Source organism: Ruditapes philippinarum, unplaced genomic scaffold (genome assembly GCF_026571515.1).
Source record: "Ruditapes philippinarum isolate M1 unplaced genomic scaffold, ASM2657151v2 ctg5492_1_1_1_1, whole genome shotgun sequence".
Taxonomy (NCBI): Eukaryota; Metazoa; Mollusca; class Bivalvia; order Venerida; family Veneridae; genus Ruditapes; species Ruditapes philippinarum.
Genome location: NW_026865182.1, coordinates 33,226 through 56,339, shown reverse-complemented (window position 1 = coordinate 56,339; position 23,114 = coordinate 33,226). Strand labels below are relative to the sequence as shown.

Sequence of the window (23,114 nt, the reverse complement as noted above, 5' to 3'; positions counted from 1 at the left end):
AAGGATAGTAAATTGAAACAAAACAGGGGTGTCCAAAACTAAACAAGGTAGCCAAACATAATATTGTAAAATAAATGATGTGTAAAACAGGGGGAAGGGGGAAATAAAATCAAAATTAAATCATAAAATAAACTGTCCTTTCATTTGTTTTTCAAATACATAAAAAAAATTAAAACTTTTAACACTCTACATCATGGTTACTGTAATAACCTGATTCAAACAAGAATATAATGCCCAACAGCCTATTTCCATGGAAACAGAAAAAAACTGCTAGAAAAAGAAGGAAAAGGAAAAATAATTTGGATAAACAATAATAAACAAAGCATATATAAAGGCAATATAATAATCTTTAACTACCAAATAAACCTGTGGAGAAAATAAAAAGCAAATTCATAAAAAAAAAAAAAAAAATAAAAATAGAAATAAAATCTAAAAATAGAAATTTATAAAAATCTAAATATAGAAATAAATTTAACTGGGTCATCACTATAGCAATAGATGCGGCATCATTATCAATACAGTGGTACATCTAGGTTATTGACATGGTAATAAGCATTGAAAGAGAGATCAAATGGGTCATTCAGAGTACAAAACTCAACATGGCAACACAGTCTTCGAGTTCTTTCATCTGATTGGCTGTTTTATATGCCATAACTGAAATCGGCCAATAGCAAGACTCAAAATTCAGACTGATTCCCCACATTCAAGTTTTATAGACTTTACCCAGAGCATACTTTTTACTACAATATTCATAAGCATATTCATATGAGATTGTTGCTATAGAAACACCAAATCAGGTCATCACTATGGAAACATAGAACACCGGATAATACCTTGAATACCCTGGATACCTTTACTACACTCGGCCTGTTCATGGTGGGCTTTTCGTATATAAAAATATTCAATATTTTAGCCCTACCTTTTACTTTCAAACAATAAATCTATAACTATGATTATAAAAAGTCGCTTGTTAACTCTTCAGTAACAAAATAATGGCCTATTTCAAAGTTAAATTATTATACAAGTAAAAGTAATTTGACACAAAAACCTGAGATGGCCAGTGTGACTTTCATTTACAAAATGGTTATGAAATGATTTTTTTAGTAATGTGGCACAGATATATTCTAACATTATCACTTAACCCTTAAAGGGAATTGGTCTAAAATGGAAGGTCTGAAATACGATAAATTATTACGTTGATAGTATTTATTCTCAGACATTATGACAAACCATGAAAGAATTATATCAACACCTTAGTGCAGTAACAGGTTAACTTCTATTAAATTATATAAGGAATTAACCCATTACTGCACTAAGGTGTTGACAAATATAGATCTAGTTGGCAAAACTTTGAAAAGCTGATATTCGTGATCCGAAATTACATATATTTACATAGCAGATAATAAAATATTCTAAAATATTAATAATCATCATATAATTGTTTAAACTAAATCACTTAGAAATTTGATCAATATTTTTTTCCCAAGCAATATAAGAATATCTAAATGATACATTTCTATTGCTCTTTTTTTATCAAAATTTGAAACACCTATGAAAAAACATGTGCCCATTGTAGACCAATCCACTTTAACTTGCTGACTTGTCCAGCGTCAATCTTTAAAACTTGTCATATATATATATATTTTTTAATTTTGATGGCAAAAAATTTGAAATATCAGCAAACAGGTATAGAGATATGCAAGACTGCCAGATCGGCAAGCAAGCTGGCGCAGCTGGATGTGTACAGATGGCCAAAACAGCAGTTTCTGTTTCAGAAGTCTATGGGTTAATATTCTAACAAAACCTAAATCTAAAAGTTATAAAAGATCATCTTTTAGTGATCTGAAATGTTTGAACATTAGAAACTATATAATATTATTATGTATACATATTATATATTATATATTAAAGCATATAAAATATGTTTGCAACAAAAAATACATATAGAAGCATAATATGATCTAACCTTTACAACAGCTGATTTGTGTCAAAGCTTGACATTGGTTTTAACAAATTAACCATTACATTTACTAAAATATCTAAATATTTGGCACCAGTGAATGTTAACATGGTTCCCCTGGGAAAAGTCAATCAGGAGCACGGCATGTGGTGTTAATGCTTGTCTGTAGGGCAACCACTATCAATAACCAATATTTTTATAAAATATTGTAAATTTAAAAGGGGGCATGACATCTAAAAGTATTGCTTTCAGGATAATGTTTCTTGCCTTACAATAGTGCCATTTCATGATAATCAAGTATTCACAATCTGGAAAAAGGGTGATTCCTCGGAAGTTGATAGATTTGATAGTTTTGAAATCATCCATCTAAAATAATAAGCAATTTGGACAAACATTCTATTTTAAAAAGGGTCATAACTCCAAAAATATAGCTTTTAGAATAATGCCCCTTGTCAAACAGCTGCCACTGGTCATGATAAGCAAGCATTCCAAGTTTCATATGGGTACCTTCAAAATTGTTTGAGTGTTTGGCTACATTATAAAGTTTTTGTATGACAACTACAAGCCGCAATTTAATTTAAGGGACAAGTTGTTACCTTTGTTCTGCAAAGCACTGCAGTGCTTTGGCTTTGACATGAAAATAAGTTGGCGCAATTTCTAACTTGTAGAGCAAGTGCAATAGGAAGGTATTTTACAATCAGATTATGACCGGAAGACTAAGTCCCAAAAGCGGGTTTACGAACACTTGTGTATACGACGTATTTACGTTTGACTATGCCGAAGTTAGTGCCCCCTAGGCGGCTTACACAATACTGGCCACATGTCTTGAATATTCGACCATTATGATCAAATCTAATGAAATGATTTTTACCTGATTCATTGCTATAATTGAGCGACAAAAATCAGCTTGCGTAAGTGGTAACAAAAATAGAACCTAAATAAATCTGCCCGGCTGATAAATAAACATCTTTAGCATTATCTACAAAAACAAATGTAAATATATATTCTACCTAAGTTTCTTGTATCTCAATGAAGCCAGTCACATAACAAAACTCGTTTTTATACAAAAAGAAACAATAAATTTGTACTTTATTACCATACCTATGAATATGCCATTGAAAAAAACGACAATAATTTGTCATATAAGACCATTTCAACCAATTAAAATAGACAAATTATTGTTTCATTTGTAGAGAGTTTTCTACTTTGAAATAAATTAATTTTGAAATCAGGACTTGTTCGGACAAATATTATCAACTCCTGGTAGATGTCGAAATTTTACATTTTTTTCACTGCAATTTCACGAACTAAAGGAAAGATTTGTATTTGTCCAAGCAAGTCCTGTTTCTTCATGATAACAAATTATGATAACATTTATGATACATGTATTACATAACGGGCTCCTTGTGATTTTTTCTCTCATTCCACAGCATGCTGCAATCCACATGGAACATGTGACATACAGACGGACGGACACACGCTGTACATAGAAACATAGACAAAGCCTTCTTATAAAGGCATCATATTAGTGACAAGAGCAACATGTTATTAACAAATGTTCGATAGTTTGATTATCATCGTTAACCCATAACCAGCCGAAACTAAGAGTAATTAGCCTTTGCCAACAGTATGAAGCCGGGATCCATTCGGCCAGGCTTGATACTGTTGGAAGCTAAGTATTTGCATTTAGATATTGAAATCCCTTAAACTTTGAATGAACTGTTCCAAATTCAAAACTGGTTGAATCCGTTTCGTACAAAAAGTTCAGCCGGTTAAGAGTTAAAGGGAGATTATCCATCCTAGGGTAATTTTCGTTCACATCGTTATCACTCCATGCTTATAAGAAAAATATAAGATCGTGTTACCATAGAGACTACGGCTGCGATTTAGGGGGCTTTCCTCGTGTTTATGTTTGGGACCTAGAATTGAAACAAGGCTGAAAAATGAAAAACCCATATAATAAATATGAGTAAAAAAAAAGCAACGTATAAAAGCTGTGTATGTAAATTATCAAATAAAGAACTTGGTATATTAAAATCTAAGGAAAGACACTTCAAAATTAATGTAATCATAGAGAAAATTCTCATTATTTTTCCGGGTTCGTGTTCCAGCTCAGAATTACTAAGTGTCAATTATGTATTTTGATATTGGGACTATTTTCAAATAAATATTATAATTACATTGGGGGTTTGCAAGGTCACCATTTGTGTTTTTCCAGTCCTTTTTTTAAATCATCTTATGATATTAAGTTCACGGCAATAACAATTTCTGAAAACATACTTTCGAAACAATACCACATTTAGATTGAAATGTAGCACGAGACACTAAGTGGTTAGACCCTTGACTTAGGGGTTGGACCTGACTTGGGTGGTTGGAACCTTACTTAGTCGTTTGGGGCCCTGACTTGGATGTTTAGACCCTGACTTGAGGGTTTGACCATGTCTTGGGGGGTAAGAACCTGACTTTGGGGTTTGACCATGTCTTTGGGGTTTAGAACATGACTTTGGGGTTCTTTCCTAACTTAGAGGTTAAGACCTTGCATTAGGCCCCAACTTTGCTCTGCCATTGACAACTCTCAAGTAAACTTTTTTCCATTCTAAATATGTGGGAGCATCTCTCTCATTCATAAACTTGTTTTAAAAATGATTCCAAAATGAATTACAAAAAATCCCATTTATAATCAAGGCTCACTAAAGATTACATTTCCCGCTTCATTTTTTTTTTAATTCATGTGGAAATTGAAATAAAACATGTTGTTTTTTTAATTGACACAGATGCGACAATGTGTTACAGTGTTAAAAGTTCCTGGAAGATGCCAAGGGCAGTCTTAGCAAGGTCGTGAGATGGCCGGGCCCCTAACCATTCAGCAATTCAATAATACAATTGATTTAATTCATGACATTCTGTTCAAGTGATAGAAAAAAACATGTTGCAAATCAGAGAGGGAGAGTTTTTGTTGAAAACAACCAAAGAATTAATGCATCCCCACAAATTTCACTTTAATCTAAAATAAATTAAACAACTGAATTCAATCACTTAAATCTGATATGCAAATGCAATTTTACAGATTTTTGTTAACCAAAGCATCCTGATCAAGAAAGATCTGGATCAACTGAAAGGTTGAATAATTTACAAAGCCTTTTTTCTAATCATTATTCCAATATAACAGCAAAAAGGAAATTGGAAGTTTCTATTCCTAGATATAAAGAAGTCTAATTTCTGACCTCGGTTTTTGACCTTTGACCCCCAAGTCTAAGCTAGTAGCAAAGTGGCATTAAATAAATATGATTCAAATTTCCTTCTTTTTTTTTGTTACACATCTTTTTTTTTTTAACAGTTGTGAATACATCTTTTTTTATCAGTTGTGAATTCATCTTAAGTAAAGTCGCACCTCGTGACTACACACTGCTAAGTAAGAGACGGAAAGAATGGAAACTCGCTAAAAATCTATTTTTACACTCTAATCCACCAGAAAAAATATGGCAGAACATGGCAGATATTATTCCAGTCTGAAAGGGATTTTGCACATTTTATTTGAGCCGTGTCACGACAAAACCAACATAATGGGTTTGCGACCAGCATGGATCCAGACCAGCCTGCGCATCCGCGCAGTCTGATCAGGATCCATGCTGTTCGCTATCAGTTTCTTTACTTGTTATAGGGTTTGTAAGCGAACAGCATGGATCCTGATCAGACTGCGCGGATGCGCAGGCTGGTCTGGATCCATGCTGGTCGCAAACACATTATGTTGGTTTTGTCGTGACACGGCTCATTTTATATATTCACAGAGACTTCTTGACGATGCTTCGCCAATGAAAAAGATACCACAATACACTAAACAGTATTAAAAGAAAAATGAGAATTGATTATTTTCGTGACAATGTTACAGAAGTGATAATTAATTTTACAGTTGATGTTTTATAAGAATTTGAGGATCTGGGAATTATATATTTCACACTAGCCCTACCATGATATGTCTCGCGTCTGCTAATGCCGCCAATTCTCGGACTGTTTCTACCACCTGACGAGAAATAGAAGTTTTGTAACATGATTAGAGGTATATACAATAACTTAATACTATATGCTATATAATATTGTGTATGCACTATATTAAATATATTGTACTACATTAAATATATCATTAATTATGGACTTTTGACAGGTTTATATGGCATTGTATAAATGGTTGTAAATTATATAACCGAAACCATTTGTAACCAAATCCCCATGATAATTTAAAACACCATTTGTTTAGATGGCTTAGTAAAAATGGTTGTATGCTGATAATACTACAGCAAACATGGTAATGCACTACCATTACCTGTTAAAAGTCAATATAACAAACTTATATGCATAGTCATATAACCTGTTAAAAGTCTGTATTACAGACTTATATGAGCCAGTCATATAAATGAGCCAGCAATATAACCTGTTAAGTCTTTACAACAAATTTATGAGCCATATAACCTGCTAAAAGTTATCAATCATCATTACATATATATGTGTATAGATTATATAAACCTCTTGACAGTCCAGTGGAAATCAACTTTATAAATGTGCAGTATAAGTATATAATTATATGGATAAATCAACACAACCATGAACATACAACACATCTGTAATATTCCTATGGTAAAAAATAGCATTTAATGTACATAAATTTGATAACAGTTTTCCTTATGTCAGCATCAATAATAACAAGATATGTTTGTAAAACATGTATGCCCCCTATCAGCAGCCAATTAGTCATGTGATAAGGTTATTATGCATGACTTCTGACCCAGTGATCAAACAATTAATAAGGGTTATAAAGTATCTACTGGTCATGACCTTGACCTTTGACCCCTTGACCCAAAACTCAATAGGGGTCATCTGCTGGTCACGACCAATCATCATACAAAGTTTGAAGTTCCTAGGCCTAGGCGTTTTTAGTAAATTGATCAGAAACCGTTTTTACCTACAAGGTCAATGTGACCTTGACCTTTGACCCCTTGACCCCAAAATCAATAGGGGTCATCTGCTGGTCATGACCAATCACCATGCCAAGTTTGAAGTTCTTAGGCCTAAGGGTTCTCTTATTATTGATCGGAAACCGTTTTAACATACAAGGTCAATGTGACCTTGACCTTTGACCCAAAAATCAATAGGGGTCATCTGCTGGTCATGACCAATCACCATGCCAAGTTTGAAGTTTCTAGGCCGAAGGGTTCTTTAGTTATTGATCAGAAACCGTTTTTACTTACAAGGTCATTGTGACCTTGACCTTTAACCCCTTGATCCCAAAATCAATAGGAGTAATCTGCTGGTCATGACAAATCACCATACCAAGTTTGAAGTTCCTAGGCCTAAGCGTTCTTGAGTTATTGATCAGAAACAGTTTTTACTTAAAAGGTCAATGTGACCTTGACCTTTGACCCCTTCACCTAAAACTCAATAGGGGTCATCTGCTGGTCATGACCAATCATCACACAAAGTTTGAAGTTCCTAGGCCTAAGCGTTTTTAGTTAATTGATCAGAAACCGTTTTTACCTACAAGGTCAATGTGACCTTGACCTTTGACCCCTTGACCCCAAAATCAATAGGTTATCTGCTGGTCATGACCAATCACCATACCAAGTTTGAAGTTCCTAGGCATAAGGGTTCTTAAGTTATTGATCGGAAAGCATTTTTACCTACAAGGTCAATGTGACCTTGCCCTTTAACCCCTTAACCCCAAAATCAATAGGGGTCATCTGCTAGTCATGACCAATCACCATACCAAGTTTGAAGTTCCTAGGCCTAAGGGTTCTTTAGTTATTGATCGGAAACCTTTTTACCTAAGAGGTCAATGTGACCTTGACCTTTGACCCCTAGACCCCAAAATCAATAGGGGTCATCTACTGATCATGACCAATCACCATCTCAAGTTCGAAGTCCCTAGGCCTAAGGGTTCTTTCATTATTGATCGGAAACCGTTTTTACCTACAAGGTCAATGTGACCTTGACCTTTGACCCCTTGACCCCAAAATCAATAGGTCATCTGCTGGTCATGACCAATCACCATACCAAGTTTGAAGTTCCTAGGCATAAGGGTTCTTAAGTTATTGATCGGAAAGCATTTTTACCTACAAGGTCAATGTGACCTTGCCCTTTAACCCCTTAACCCCAAAATCAACAGGGGTCATCTGCTAGTCATGACCAATCACCATACCAAGTTTGAAGTTCCTAGGCCTAAGGGTTCTTTAGTTATTGATCGGAAACCTTTTTACCTAAGAGGTCAATGTGACCTTGACCTTTGACCCCTAGACCCCAAAATCAATAGGGGTCATCTACTGATCATGACCAATCACCATCTCAAGTTCGAAGTCCCTAGGCCTTAGGGTTCTTTCATTATTGATCGGAAACCGTTTTTACCTACAAGGTCAATGTGACCTTGACCTTTGACCCCTTAACGCCAAAATCAATAGGGGTCATCTGATTGGTCATAACCAATCACCATACCAAGTTTGAAGTTCCTAGGCCTAAGGGTTCTTTTGTTATTGATCAGAAACCGTTTTTAATTAAAAGGTCAATGTGACCTTGACCTTTGACCCCTTGACCCCAAAATCTATACGGGTCATCTACTGATCATGACCAATCACCATACCAAGTTTGAAGTTCCTAGGCCTTAAGGTTCTTTAGTTATTAATCAGAAACCGTTTTTGCTTACAAGGTCAATGTGACCTTGACCTTTGACCCCTTGACCCCAAAATCAATAGGGGTCATCTACTCGTCATGACCAATCACCATACCAAGTTTGAAGTTCCTAGGCCTTAAGGTTCTTTAGTTATTGATCGGAAACCGTTTTTGCTTTCAAGGTCAATGTGACCTTGACCTTTGACCCCTTGACCCCAAAATCAATAGGGGTCATCTACTGGTCATGACCAATCACCATACCAAGTTTGAAGTTCCTAGGCCTTAAGGTTCTTTAGTTATTGATCGGAAACCGTTTTTGCTTTCAAGGTCAATGTGACCTTGACCTTTGACCCCTTGACCCCAAAATCAATAGGGGTCATCTACTGGTCATGACCAATCACCATACCAAGTTTGAAGTTCCTAGGCCTTAAGGTTCTTTAGTTATTGATCGGAAACCGTTTTTGCTTTCAAGGTCAATGTGACCTTGACCTTTGACCCCTTGACCCCAAAATCAATAGGGGTCATCTACTGGTCATGACCAATCACCATACCAAGTTTGAAGTTCCTAGGCCTAAGGGTTCTTTAGTTATCACTCGGAAACCATTTGGTCTACGGACGGACCGACGGACCGACGGACCGACAAGTGCAAAGCAATATACCCCCTTTTTTTCAAAATGGGGGCATAATCAGAAATATTCATATTTCTGGATAAATCACAAAATTACCTCTTGCAAGTCATATTATATAATGAAATTCATACAAGTCAATATCAATTAATACCAATCATCAAAACTTAAACTTTGTATTACTCAATCCCACCATCTTTAAACTAATGATAACATTTTTAGAGACAAAGCCTGGTGAACATTACTTATAGCGATACAGCCTTTAATTAACCAGTTCTGAGGCTCTCGTTGGCGTAAATCTCAAGTCTTGTGGAAGCAAAGGTAAAATCGTGAATAATGCATCACTATTACACCAGACATTAATGACATCATCAAGTGATACATCAACCTCCCCTACTGACTAACTATTTACTCTTGTTTCTCAACTTCCTTACATTTTTTTTTGTTTGTTTTTTATTTTTGTTGAAAATACAGTTTGAAAGAAAACCATACACACAGTTAAGCTATCTTTTCTTATCAACACCTGCTCGTTTTGTTCATAAATATACTTCAGAAATAACAGTGCGATCTCTCTATAATATAAAAAAGATATGTGAATTTTTCATATACAATACAACTTATGCATCACATTAATGTTTTGTTCTACAAAACTAACACTTATAAAAAAATTCTAAGAAATAAATCTCTCTTTTAGGAAGCACAATTTTTCAACGACCTTAACAAGAAGACCTTCACCTTACAATGTCTCTGATCTATTATTAAAGCGTAGAGAAAAGAATCATGTGACATTTATTCCAGGAAATTGTCTAAAAATAGCAGAAAATCATATAGACAATTAAGTATAATTATAATCGTTGCCTCCCACATACTACAGCTTTTCCCTGACATTATCAATTTTTTTTCATTCCAACCTTTCCTTATAATGAATTATTTCAGCTATAAATACATTAATAACCATAATCTTAATCATAAAGTCATACAGGGATTTATATGAAATTTGTATATTAAAGATTAGCTAGTGGTATATGGCCAACTAGAAATTTAAAGACTGCTGACTGCGTGGGTGCAATCCCCATCAAGGGCGAGCTGTTGCTTCCTTGAGCAAGAAACACTCATTGCTTACAACTGGTTGGTTTATAAATATTCATCCATAATTACTTCCCCCTAATAAATATTCATCCATAATTACTTCCCCCTAATATCCATCATATTAAACTTCCTCCAAATAAATATGCATCAATCATTATTTCCCTCTGACACATATTCATCCATCATTGCTTCCCCCTAATAAATATTCATCCATCATTGCTTCCCCCTAATAAATATTCATCCATCATTACTTCCCCTAATAAATATTCATTATTTTTTTAATAAATACCAACAATTAATATAAAAGCCTAGTTAAACTACATGAAAAGTGCAGGCTGGCCTGGCTCTTTACTGTACATAAAACCTAATCTCTTTTGGTTCCAGAAGGGTAAGAAATTACCCACATAAACCCGTTACCAAAAATAGTTTTCATCTCTCCTTTCATAACAGCTTCAAAAGATTTCTTAAGTCTTAAAATGAACTTATAAACATATTAAACCAGCTATGTGGGAGAGTTATTAAATTTACTGGAGACTTTAAACTAAAAGCAGATCTTTTATGTAAACCATTAAATGGTATTATAACATCAAACATTCAACACTCTTCCTCCTATGAACAGACATTTAAAGGATTGTTTTAAAGACAAATCAATTTTTATTAGATCATTTCACTACCAGGAACACTGAAAACTATAGCAGACGTACATAGCAGACGGTCATAGCAGACCTCTTTTAAAATCTGCTGAGACTGGTAATGATTTAGCCTTTGCCACAAGTGGAGAGCCAGGCTAGCCTGCACAGTGTTCCTGCTCAGTCTGACCAGGTTCTATTGTTGATTCATTTACTTCATATTTTCACCCTTATTTCCCAAAAATTGATTATGGACTCTTCAAAAACTGGAAGCAGGATTTTCCATTTTAAGAATTCAGGTTTTAGCTTTTAACAATATTATGAAAATGGTCGACCAGACCATACTAACTGCATCTAGCATATTACAAAAGTATTTTTACCATTTAAATCTAAAATAAGAACATGCTCTGTAGAAATGGGAAGACAATTCTGTATTTTGTACACCTTGAGTTATAATATAGTTACTATAAAGGTTCTTGACTTGTTCTTTAAAAAGCATGTTTATTCTTGAAAAAAAAAAACTAATCAGTGACTCAGTCTAATAAAGCTGCTGACTGGTCAACAGTTATTACTTTTTCAGCCTTGAACTTGTGATTAAACTATGGATCCCAGTCTACTGTTTGTATGGCCAGACAGCAGACAAACATTCCAGCCTGTCTATCAGAGTAAATATTTCCAATATCTGTCAGTATGTACTGTTGAGATTAATCGAGATCAATCTGAGATCAATCGCTGACCTTATGCTATCATCACATATTCATATTTCATTAACCCTTTACCGGCTGAACTTCTTACATGGACTTGTCCAGCTTCCATTTGTTTGGAACTGTCCATTAACAATCTTGGGGATGTATAGATGAATATTTAAAAAGTTAGTCAGCTGACAGTCACAATACATGGCCGGCTATATATACATGTAGTGACGGCTAATCACTTCCGATTCTAGCACGATATAAGGACCTATTAGACTTCCTATCTTCAGTTAAATCAGTTTTATTGTAACAATACAATTTACCGTTTTGCTTCCATGCAAATTGGACAAATTCAGAAAACAGATTTTCATTCTGTCGATTATCAATTATCGTAATTCCTTAAGACTGCTTTAACAAGTACTTCTAGATTTGACCTTTTGTCTATCTATGGAATGTTTTCTTTGTACAGTATCTATTAATTAACTTCTTTGATGATAAGGGGATAAAAATTTATCATTCTTTGAATCTTTTAAATCTAATGATATATATTGTATTAATTCCAAATGAAGAATAAGCTTGGATTTTACCTTGCACCAATACTGTAAAGATCTCATGGCAACTTTCAAGCTTGACATGGTGGAGGAATACCTCATGCATTATTTCAGGCACAAAAGGGCACCTGAGTAGAGCCACTAAAGTTCGCAAGCTATGCCAAGGTTTCATTGTTTAAATAAATAAAGCTCACAAAATGAAACTGCAAACTTTTAAATATGATCCATCTTAGGCCATAGAAAATTAATCTTTAGACTCTCATCCAGGTTCAAGAAATAATTGGGGCGGGTGGGCGGAATTTATAATTTATAATTTATTTTATCCAGCACTTTTAAGACCTGAAAAAAAACAGAAATGTATGAATATATTGATGAACGTCCCATCATTTCCACCCAGATTTTGATCAAAACTAAACCCAAACCAATCACAAACAGTTTTCTTGTTTACTGCATCATATATTTCACATATGACGAACATTTTGACAATTTTACTGATCGAAAACGAACGTATTTAAAATCTTGATCACTAGACGCTGTAAACCTCAGTCTGATTTTTATGTCTGTGCCCGCCAATATTCAACCACGTTTTTCGGACGAATTTTCGTCCACAGACGTCTGCGAAATGCAGGGTTCCTGCTGTCGATCGCCAATGGCTTCAAATGCGACAAAATATTAATTCAGGCGCATAAAATCTTTAATTTGCGAATTTAACTGGCGCCAACATAGATAAAAGCATCCGACAACTATAGCCCAACAAAGTGTGCGCTTTAGGGCTTTTTTATATAGACGATGGCCGCCCTATAAAGACAGACATCTATGAAATATCAGATTATAAAATCGGTCTGTCTTGCCGTCGAAATATTGAGACTACCGACAACTAGTACACTTAAATGTCATAAGCGGCCGCGTCAATTACATAAGCGGCCCAAATGTGAAAGGTCACACACTATTAGTTTGTTTATCAAACTGTATAATCGGGTATCGTATAATCAATTATGTCATCAATTGTGTGACACTTCGGGAACATATGAAGATGAAACTAATTTTGACCAAGAGGGAACCCTGGAAATGAACAATTTTTTTTTTTATGAAAATAAATTATTTTGGGGCGGAAAGATTTTGATACGGGCGGGCGGGAATGAGAGTCTAAAAATTAATTTTCTGTGGCCTTAGAGCAGTAATTGTTAACTCAAATAAAATTTTCAGGGGAGTTAACCTGTTACTGCATTAAGGTGACAATACATGAATATATATATATATATATTTATATATATATATATATATATATATATATATATATATATATATATATATATATATATTATATATATATATATATATATATATATATATATATATATATATATATATATATATATATATATATATATATATATTTACTTTAATAAAGCGATGGACGTACAGCATCCGATTGCTCCTTGTTCTGAGTTGTGAATCAAAGAATTTGTCAGATATCTAACATAAATATACTGAAACAAAAATGAAACTTTCTCCAAGTTGGAATGTAGATATGTTTATTAATAGTACAGTTTTTCAATCCTTTTGAAACTCGATTTTTACGTTGAATAAACATATCGGGCTTTTATACGGGGATTAGCTGACTGATTTTGCAAACAAAACGAATTTTACAAGCTACTTCATGTATATATGTGTGTACATCTATGTGGTACCCTTGAACAACTGGCACATACTTTGCAAAAGTTTCTTTTTTGGTTCAGTATATATTCCTTCTTTTCTAATGTTAATCTTAGCATGCCAATTAATCATGTTTTTTAGGCCAGTATCAGTGATACCTTCAATAGATGTTATTTGGAACTCGGCAAATGTGGGCATTTCTAAGCTAATCCCTGTTACGCTTATTTTCAAAGCTGTAACTGTAAAACTTTGTTTGTACCCCCGGATAAGCTTGAAAAAGCCTAAAATATTCTTAATTCTGGGGTAAGTCTATTAAACCAACAAAGCAGTTCAGCAGACAGCCTAAGGGGGCACTAAATTTTATTGGACCGCAAGAATTTAGTAGTGCATAACACTAATGAGTTGATGAATGTTTATGAACAAATTGCTTACTGCCATTCTAAGGACTTTATACTGGCACTTCAACTGTTGTTGTTTAAGTAATACAAAAGCCCTTGAGATTAGTTGTGTGCATTGTTCATTTATCAATTTGTCTTAAAACAGGGCCAAATGATACAAAACTTGCAGAAAAAGAATAACATATGACTAAATGTGATTTCTGCCTGCTTGTATTCAAAACCGGTACATTGGGAGAATGTGAAATTGCAAGGCATCAAACTTTACAACTTAAAAATGCATCATGGAATATTACTTTCATGTTCTACATAGAAAAGATACACTTTTTAAAAGGTTAATTAAATTGAAGCATCTTTAACAATGAAATTTCAACTTCCAGGTGTAAATTCTGTTCGGATATTCACAATACCACGGCCAACAAAATATGCTAACAATCAAACTGGAGTTACTTCCCCTGCTATAAAAACTTCTGAATGTGTAAAAAATCTCGACAAATCTTGGCAGACGAGTCAAATTATCATTTCATGGCAACCTTTCATCCATCTGTTACAGTTACAATGTGCCGCAACAAAAAACTGTCTTGCTATCAAAAAACAGAAAGAATTGAGATAGAAGCTCCAACATGTCTTTATTTCTTTTCTTTTTTTTACAGATTCTCCCACTTTCTCACTTACGATTTGTGAATATTGGCACCCACTTCATTCTATTCCAATTTGTATGTTTAGTCTTAATTCATTAAACAAACAATTCACAGTAATAAGAGAAATATATTAAAGCAGGAATGCGACACAAAGTCCATTACGTCAACTTGATGACTCTGACTTTGTGTCAAGTTTTGTTTGTTTTGTCTGACTTTTACTTAGGTTTCATCTCAGTTTTGGCCATATCTCTGATGGTCAGTCCACCCAACTTACTTAACTGGATAATTAACCAGTAATTATCAATTAATTCTGCCAGTGACAAACGGCATCAAAAATACATGAACAATGACATTAATGTTGGATTAGTAATAAATAGTGATCGTGATGATGTTAATGATGATGATTGTGATGATGATAGTGATAATTGGTGATGATTTAAAATTTATAATAAGTGACAATGACAGTTGTAGTGATGATACTGCTAGAATAAATGATGATGATGATGATATAAATGATTGTGGTTGTGGTGATGATGTTGTCAATGATGATGATGATGGTGGTGGTGGTATTGATGATGATGGTTGTGATGATAATGTTGGTGCTGATGATAGATAACAACGTTTTATGATGATAATTGAGGAAGATAATAATAATGAAGATGATGATAGTGATGATGACAACAAAGATGATGACAATGCTGTTGTTGTTGTTGATGATGATGTAGATGATGATGATGATGATGATGATGACAAAAAAAATGATGCATCTAAATGTGTCACTAACAAGGGCTAATGTATCACTGTATCAACGTCATTATTAGAAATTAACTATTAGCTACCTAAGATACCATCATATAATGTAATTTAAATGAGTCCCTCTAACCAAATGAAGCTTATAACCAACTTACTAGCAACATATCATGGCAATGCCAGTTTACTGATGACTTTGTTTTATTGTGATGTCTTTAATCGATAATTGAAGAGAATTTGCTTCCCAGCCAAAATCAATGATAAAAGAGACATTACTCGTTATATTTCTTGACAACAATTTTTTAGACTTATTCTATTGTTATATTCAAGTGACTCTTTTGTGTTTATATATGATTATTTTTTGTTTTTGCAAGGAATCTTTAGGTTATATGATTGTACAGACTGTCTTGAACCGAACTGCTATGGGTTCAGATCCCAAGAGGGACTTTGGTTTCTTTCATAATGAGGCAAACAAGATATATAGTGAGTTTAACAAAAGTATGTGGTTCTACTCTGATGCTCAATTGTGTCTAAAGTGCATCCCAGCAATTTCTTCCAGCTTTGGGTCATTTTTCACAATTAGAAAAAAAAACTTGTAAGCAAAAGATCTAAACATTTTTCACAAACATAATCTGGTCTAGACCTTCCATCAAATCATGGTACATATATCTCCTCAAAAATATTTTCAGTCTAGTCATTTCAAAAATCCTCAGTGAAGTCACTAATACCAGTCTGATCTGATAACCTATTTTACTGAAAGTCTAAAAGTATTTTGCCATGACCTGGCAATTCAATTAATGAAACAAAAATATATCACAGAAACAGAAACCAGAAAAGACAACAAAAATATCTTTATGAGGCTCAAAACAAATAAGACAGCTTAAAATAAAAATCTTGCCATGTGATAAGTGTCTAGAAGGTATTTATCATTTTTCTAGATTAAAAATATCCTAGCTGTCATAATGACATTTAATATCACTCTCAGACACTAATATACCCACGCCTACACGGAATTTGTGACCTTTATAGGTTTAGTACAAGTGTTAGCAAACATATCTTGATGGCAAGGATGACGATGGATTGAAAGTGTGTGTGATGAACAATGATGCTGATGATTATGAAGAAGTTGAAGAAGAGGAAGATGATGATTATGACAATGATGACATTGATGATGATGATGATGATAATGACAATGATAATGACAATGGTGATAATGACAATTATGATGATGATGATGATGATGATAATGACAATGATAATGACAATGATGATGATCATGATGATAATGACAATGATGATGATGACAATGATGATGACAATGATGATGATGACAATGATGGTGATAATGATAATGATAATGATGATGATGATGGGTTTGCAGAGTGATTTATGAACAATTGATTTGATTATGATGATAATGTTGATGATTTTGAAGATGATGATGATGACATAATGCCAATGATGATGATGATCATGATGACAATGATGGTGATAATGACAATAATGATATGATGATGATGACAAGAATGATGTTGATAATGATGACAGTGTTGAATGTGAGATGATGTTGTTAGTAATGATGATGATGATGACTGCAGTGGTGAAATTTTTTTTAGAGATCTTGATGATCATCATAAATGTTGCTATTGAAGATGATTATGATGATGATGATGTTGATTATGATGATAATAATGATGATAATTGTGCTGCAGGGATGATGAGGGTACACATAAGTTATGGTTTCTTTTTTAAAAATATATATACGAAATAAAATTTTATATGAAAACTTGTTTGAGCCATTATTATGAAGTTCAATATACAGTAATTACTGAAATTAATTTCCCCATAGCTGGAAGTGCCCTCTAAACAAGAAAAATATCCTCCAAAACTAGATGCCTTTACCAGTTGCAATTCCTTCTTATTAATTAATTTAGAAAAACCACACCATTGACATTGTATCTAGGGAACATATAATTTATAATATTACAAAAAAATATGCCATTCCAGGAAACTGTCAATAATTAACAACATAACCACTGATTAATACTGGAGAACGTTGGGGGGGGTAATATTTCCTTGTGTTTTCTGACAAATAAAATACAACAGAAAAGCTGTTTACAATTAACAAGTAATAGGCAATAACTTTATACAAATACATAAACAAATATGCAAGAAATGTAAACAAGAGTCAGTATTGGTAAATGAAACCATCCAATATTTTATTCATGTCAGGTTGTTTCCCTCTACTCATAGTTCAAGATAATTTGTCCCTTGTCCACTAAAAGGATAATAAATACTGTGCTAATAGTTCAAGATAACTTGTCCCATTAAAAGATAATAAATCCTATACTTCAAGATAACTTATTCAATAAAAAAAACCAATAAATCCTGTACTAATAGTTCAAGATAACATGATTGTCCAACAGAAGGAATAATAAATCCTGTACTAATAGTTCAAGATAACATGATTGTCCAACAGAAGGAATAATAAATCCTGTACTCATAGTTCAAGATGTAGCTGTATAACAATTTATTGTAAATGGGCTGTAGATATAAGACAATTTATCCTAAATGAGGTGTAGCTATAAGACAATTTATCCTAAATGAGATGTAGATATAAGACAATTTATCCTAAATAAGTCACAGCTGTAAGATAATTGATCCTAAATGTGTTTGTAGATGTAAGACAATTAATCCAAAATGAGTTGTACATGTAGCTATAAGACAATTTATCCTAAATGAGTTGTAGCTGTAAGACAATTAATCCTAAGTGAGGTGTAGATGTAAGACAATTATCCTAAATGAGTTGTGCATGTAGCTATAAGACCATTTATCCTAAATGAGCTGTAGCTTTCTGACAAGTTATTAAGTTATAAACCATTCCATTGAACTAGCTTTTCTGATAAGTTGTAAGAACTGCAGTTACAAACATCTGTATGTGTTCTGCTGTCTAAAAAACAAGAAGCAAAAAAGCATGGAGCAAAAACAAACAAACAAATGTTGATAATATCTACTATCATAATATATAGTTTATCAAAACTGCCAATCTTATTATAACAAGACTGTTAAAAAAAAAGGTAACATAATTACTGTAACTAATTAACGTATCTATATATAGTAACACAGTGATCTATAGTAATTAATTAACGTCTGGTACAAGTGCCTGCAAGCTGAACTTCCCACAAACCTGTACCATACCATACTATCTAAAAACATGGAAATATTATGCATGTGTTATGGAAACGATACAGTCAAACTTGTATAAACTAGACAATGTGTCCAAAGGGCACTGATGATGCCCCTACATGCCACTGTTTTGTCAGTCTTCAAACAGTGGGATGGACAGACAACTGCAAGCATATATGCTCTCCTTCGAAATAATGGGGGTATTTTAAAATTTGCAGGGGAAAAAAATCACAATTTCTTCTCTTAAACCATGATTTGCCAGAAAATGTCCTTTGAGATAGTTCTATAGTTTAATATGTCTTATAAGTTCTATAGTTTAATATGTCTTTATAAGGAGGTGGTTTTCAAATAAAAGGTTTGATTAAAACTTGATAAAAAGAATGTTTGGAAATATGATAAGCTTTCTTATTAAACATAATATGATCAATCAACTTTGTTTATTCAAATTTTAAAATCTTAAGACCATAATCTATACAATGAAAAATTGAAAACCATCGTTCACATTCAGCCAAATAGATACCTTGCTTTTGTTAATCTTTTCAAACGTTACTTTTTGATAGATTATATAATACACTGCTAATAAGATAAAGAAATATATACAATCAATACCTTGAAATGAATACAAACTTATTTTAATCACTAGATTCACCAGATAAAGTTTATCTAAAATGCTTATCTCCCACTCTGTTTTTACTTTTTTTATAGAGCATAAAAAATGTCATTTTCCAAGTTAAAAAAAAATTAAATGAAAATAATGGAGTAAAGGTAAAGTAAAAATTGTGCCTAATTCTACTACTAAGCAATAGAAGCTGAACTTAAGTGCATTTTATAATAAAATAATATAATGGTAAAAATAAATTTTCTCTGCTTATTACAATCATCACATCCTTATTATAAACCTTAACCAAATTCTTTACTTCTAATGTTCTATTCTATCCCTTTGGCTTGTTTGGAAAAAAAACTTTTCAATTTAAGCAATTTCCTCGAAATAAAAAAATGAGGGCGGCTCTCAGCTTGGTACCAGTCAAAACGCTGCAAAGCTTGACGTTTTGTCTGGTACCAGGCTGTTTGCAAAGTAATTGCCACTGCTCTAAGCAGACAACGGATTGATATATAATAATCACCTTCAGTCATTGATGGCGTAGCGTCCAGGTGCGGCTGCGATGATTTCCTCTTGTGGCCACGCTTTTGCCGACTGCGACGTTGCCGTGGGAGATGAAGCCCGACATAAACTGTGTCTGCGGACCTATGATCTATAAATAATGTAACAAACTAATCAGTTAAAACAACTCTTCATTAATGATGATCAATTATTATATTATCAATCCATTAATGCACTTAAGCAGAAAAGCATGCTACATGCCAAAATACGCATAATTTCTGGAAAAATCAGGAAGCTTTTAACCACCTACAACCCATCAAAGTTATGCAAAATGAACTTCCCCCTCCACCACAAAATCAAAATATCACCTGCTTTGATGCAGTTAAATGGGTCTCAACAACTAATTACTTTTTTATTCATTTTCATTGAAACCTTGTTTCGTATGTGATGGCGTTCAATAATACAAAGTGTATTTTACCCCCAAATATTCTTTATTCCCCCAATCCCAGAAATAACAGTTTATTATTCATCATTCACAGTGAGGGCAAAAAATGCAAGAAAAACACTAAATTTACCCCCTCCCCCCAAAAAACACTACTATCCAGGACACTTGTCATGCTGCCAACACTAAAGGTACATATTGAGGGCTACTGAAAAAATTAATTGGCCAGTTTAAACCATAGAGGGATTGGATCCCTCAATACTGAATGAAACTTCTACCTCAATAAGGAATAAATTCATCGCATATCTCCATAATGATGAAGATTTTTCCCAAGCTTCTCTGATGTTCATCAATATTTAATAAGGCATGTAATTCTGTTACAGATAACATAGATATAGAATGTTTACTTTATAGTATTGATGCTACAATATTTTATTCCTATAGAAGACTTTTTTTTTTCTTTCTTTTTTTATTCATTTGTTTTTCATGCCAGCTTTAAATCGTTTTTGGAGCAGTGACCATCTACCTTTGGATCAGTGGTGTCAGAGACAAAGGACCATATAAAGAAGACTTAATGTGACTGTCTGAGGAGAAAATTCCACCTCGCCAAAGGATCGAACCAGTGGGCCCGGACTACAAATCCGATGCTCTCCATATTGAGCTAAGTGGACAGACGACAACTGGCTAATTTTCAAATGACATAAGCATGTTTACCTATGCATACTTTAACATGCTGTCTTATTGCATTATTGTTCGCTTCTTCTGTATTTTGATACTGAAATCTAACTTTGAATGGATTGTTTGTATGAACAAATTCACAGCTTCTGGGCAATTCCATTACACAAATTCAGCAATTAACAAATCATATAAAGACTCGACATAAGGGTTAAGAAGGGCATCATTTATCCTGACTTATTCTTAAATAAGTACATTCACATCAATAAAGTCTGCTAATGTATGGGTAGAACAGTTATTGGCCTTATACATTAGCTTGTAAATGAGAGCCCCTCTTGATCTAAGATCTTACTGTTTGACACAAATGTTTAAAATTGTAGGTAAGTCTCCTAGTCTATCAAATGATCAAACAGTTCATCTGAGCAGTTCTTTAAAATCAAGCCTAAATTTTTAAATAACTTAAACAATGTCAGTTAATGATGAACAAATTAAAGAGAACAAATAAAAGAAATTTACCTTTAATTTCAGCATCGCTTACAGTTGATGAATGCACAAAGGAACCAAGATCCCTTAATGGTAAGCCTGGTGCCTGACCATCTGTTGATGTCTTAGTTGGGACGGGTAAATCCATATTTTTCTACCTATTTCTTTCAACCAATCAAAACTTCTGTTACTTTAAACTCTCCTCCAATCAAACGTTTTCACTCTTTTTTCAATGTCCAACCAAAAGTCCTCTTCTATATTGATTATTATTTCTTCTAATCAAATTAACTGTAACTTTTTTTCAAAGTGTGTCTCTCCTCCAATCAGATTGTCCGTCTCTTTCCAAAACTTTCTGCTGATATTTATGAATGAAGAGAATTGGAGGTAAAATTTTGGGATGTGTTCAAATGTTGGTTGTGCTGTGCTGGTAGAACAGATGATCTGGCATGTTTCTACCTGCAACAGAAAAAATAATTCATTACAATGACTCAGCAATTTATAACAATCTCAAAATAACATTCAATTTCTTATATCTAAAGATACATCCATTTTTTTTTTTTTCAAGCTACATTTGATGCACTCATTCAAATAAATGCAAAAAAAAATCTTAATTTTACTACACTACATGTGCCTGGGTAAAAAATGGTAATAACTATATCCTGCTAATCCTGAATTTGATAATTTCCTTATGCAGAAAATGGAGGGTTTTTTGTGTGTAATAATCCTAAAATTCAGAAATAATTCTGAAACTTTTACGCAATCATGTAAACTTTTTCATACACCTTTTATCCCTTTTTGATAGATAACAGTGAAATTCATGTGTATTTTTTTCGCCTTGTTGCAAATTACCAATGTAAATCAGCAAAATCAATAAAGACGAGAAAGTTATATAAATGAACGTGTGTCACAAGTTCACACATTACCTAATATAAATCTAAAATATTCTATCAACAAAATTCAGATTGGCAACATAGTTTCATATAAACATGTGTCAAGTCATCACAATACATTATGCAAATCTTGAATTCTAGTTCAAACTTGCAACAAATTTACATATAAACGTGTATCATGCTCACACAATGGTTACTATACAAAAATCACACTTGTCTCTTAAATTTCACAGAACCAGCCATTTCAACAGTGTTTGGTCTGGCTTAAATCTATTTATAGCACTAAGAGATATCAGTCGCCTTATTCACATCTAATCACAATACCACAATTGACAACAGTAAGCCAGGAAAATTCCAATACATCACCCATCGAGAGCACAATAGAAACAAAATTTCTAAAGATTTCACATGTCAATGATAAGAAATCCAGAAAAGGATAAAAAAGTCAATCTAAAATTAGAAATCTGATCGCTGTCTTCAGCGCAGCAAAAAAAACTTTCAAACAAATATTACAACTGAAATCATAAAAAAATTTCCATTCCATACAAGCAAAGATTATACCATTAAAAAATCAATTAACAAAAATTACAAGACATAAATAAATGTTTTGCAAAAGAAAGAAAAGACATATATGCCTTCACAAAATCATTATAACTGAAGATCCCCTAAATAGACTTGAATAGTGAAATACAG

At 33.3% G+C, this 23,114-nt stretch overlaps 1 protein-coding gene across 4 annotated transcripts in view; it reads right to left on the bottom strand.

Moving 5' to 3' along the window:
• Positions 1–3,760: 3,760 nt before the first annotated feature.
• Positions 3,761–23,114, bottom strand: part of LOC132728132 (uncharacterized) — a 32,169-nt gene continuing 12,815 nt past the window's right edge. For 3 of the 4 annotated variants that reach the window (XM_060713752.1, XM_060713753.1, XM_060713751.1), the window contains exons 2-5: positions 21,565–21,987; positions 19,954–20,082; positions 5,928–5,981; positions 3,761–3,879 (exon numbers count right to left, since the gene is read on the bottom strand). In XM_060713752.1, the coding sequence (XP_060569735.1) occupies positions 3,776–3,879; positions 5,928–5,981; positions 19,954–20,082; positions 21,565–21,679 (402 nt within the window). In that variant the 5' untranslated portion in view covers positions 21,680–21,987 and the 3' untranslated portion in view covers positions 3,761–3,775. Of the gene's footprint in view, positions 3,897–5,927; positions 5,982–19,953; positions 20,083–21,564; positions 21,988–23,114 lie in introns of all 4 variants that reach the window. The other variant, XM_060713754.1, reaches the window with a different exon arrangement.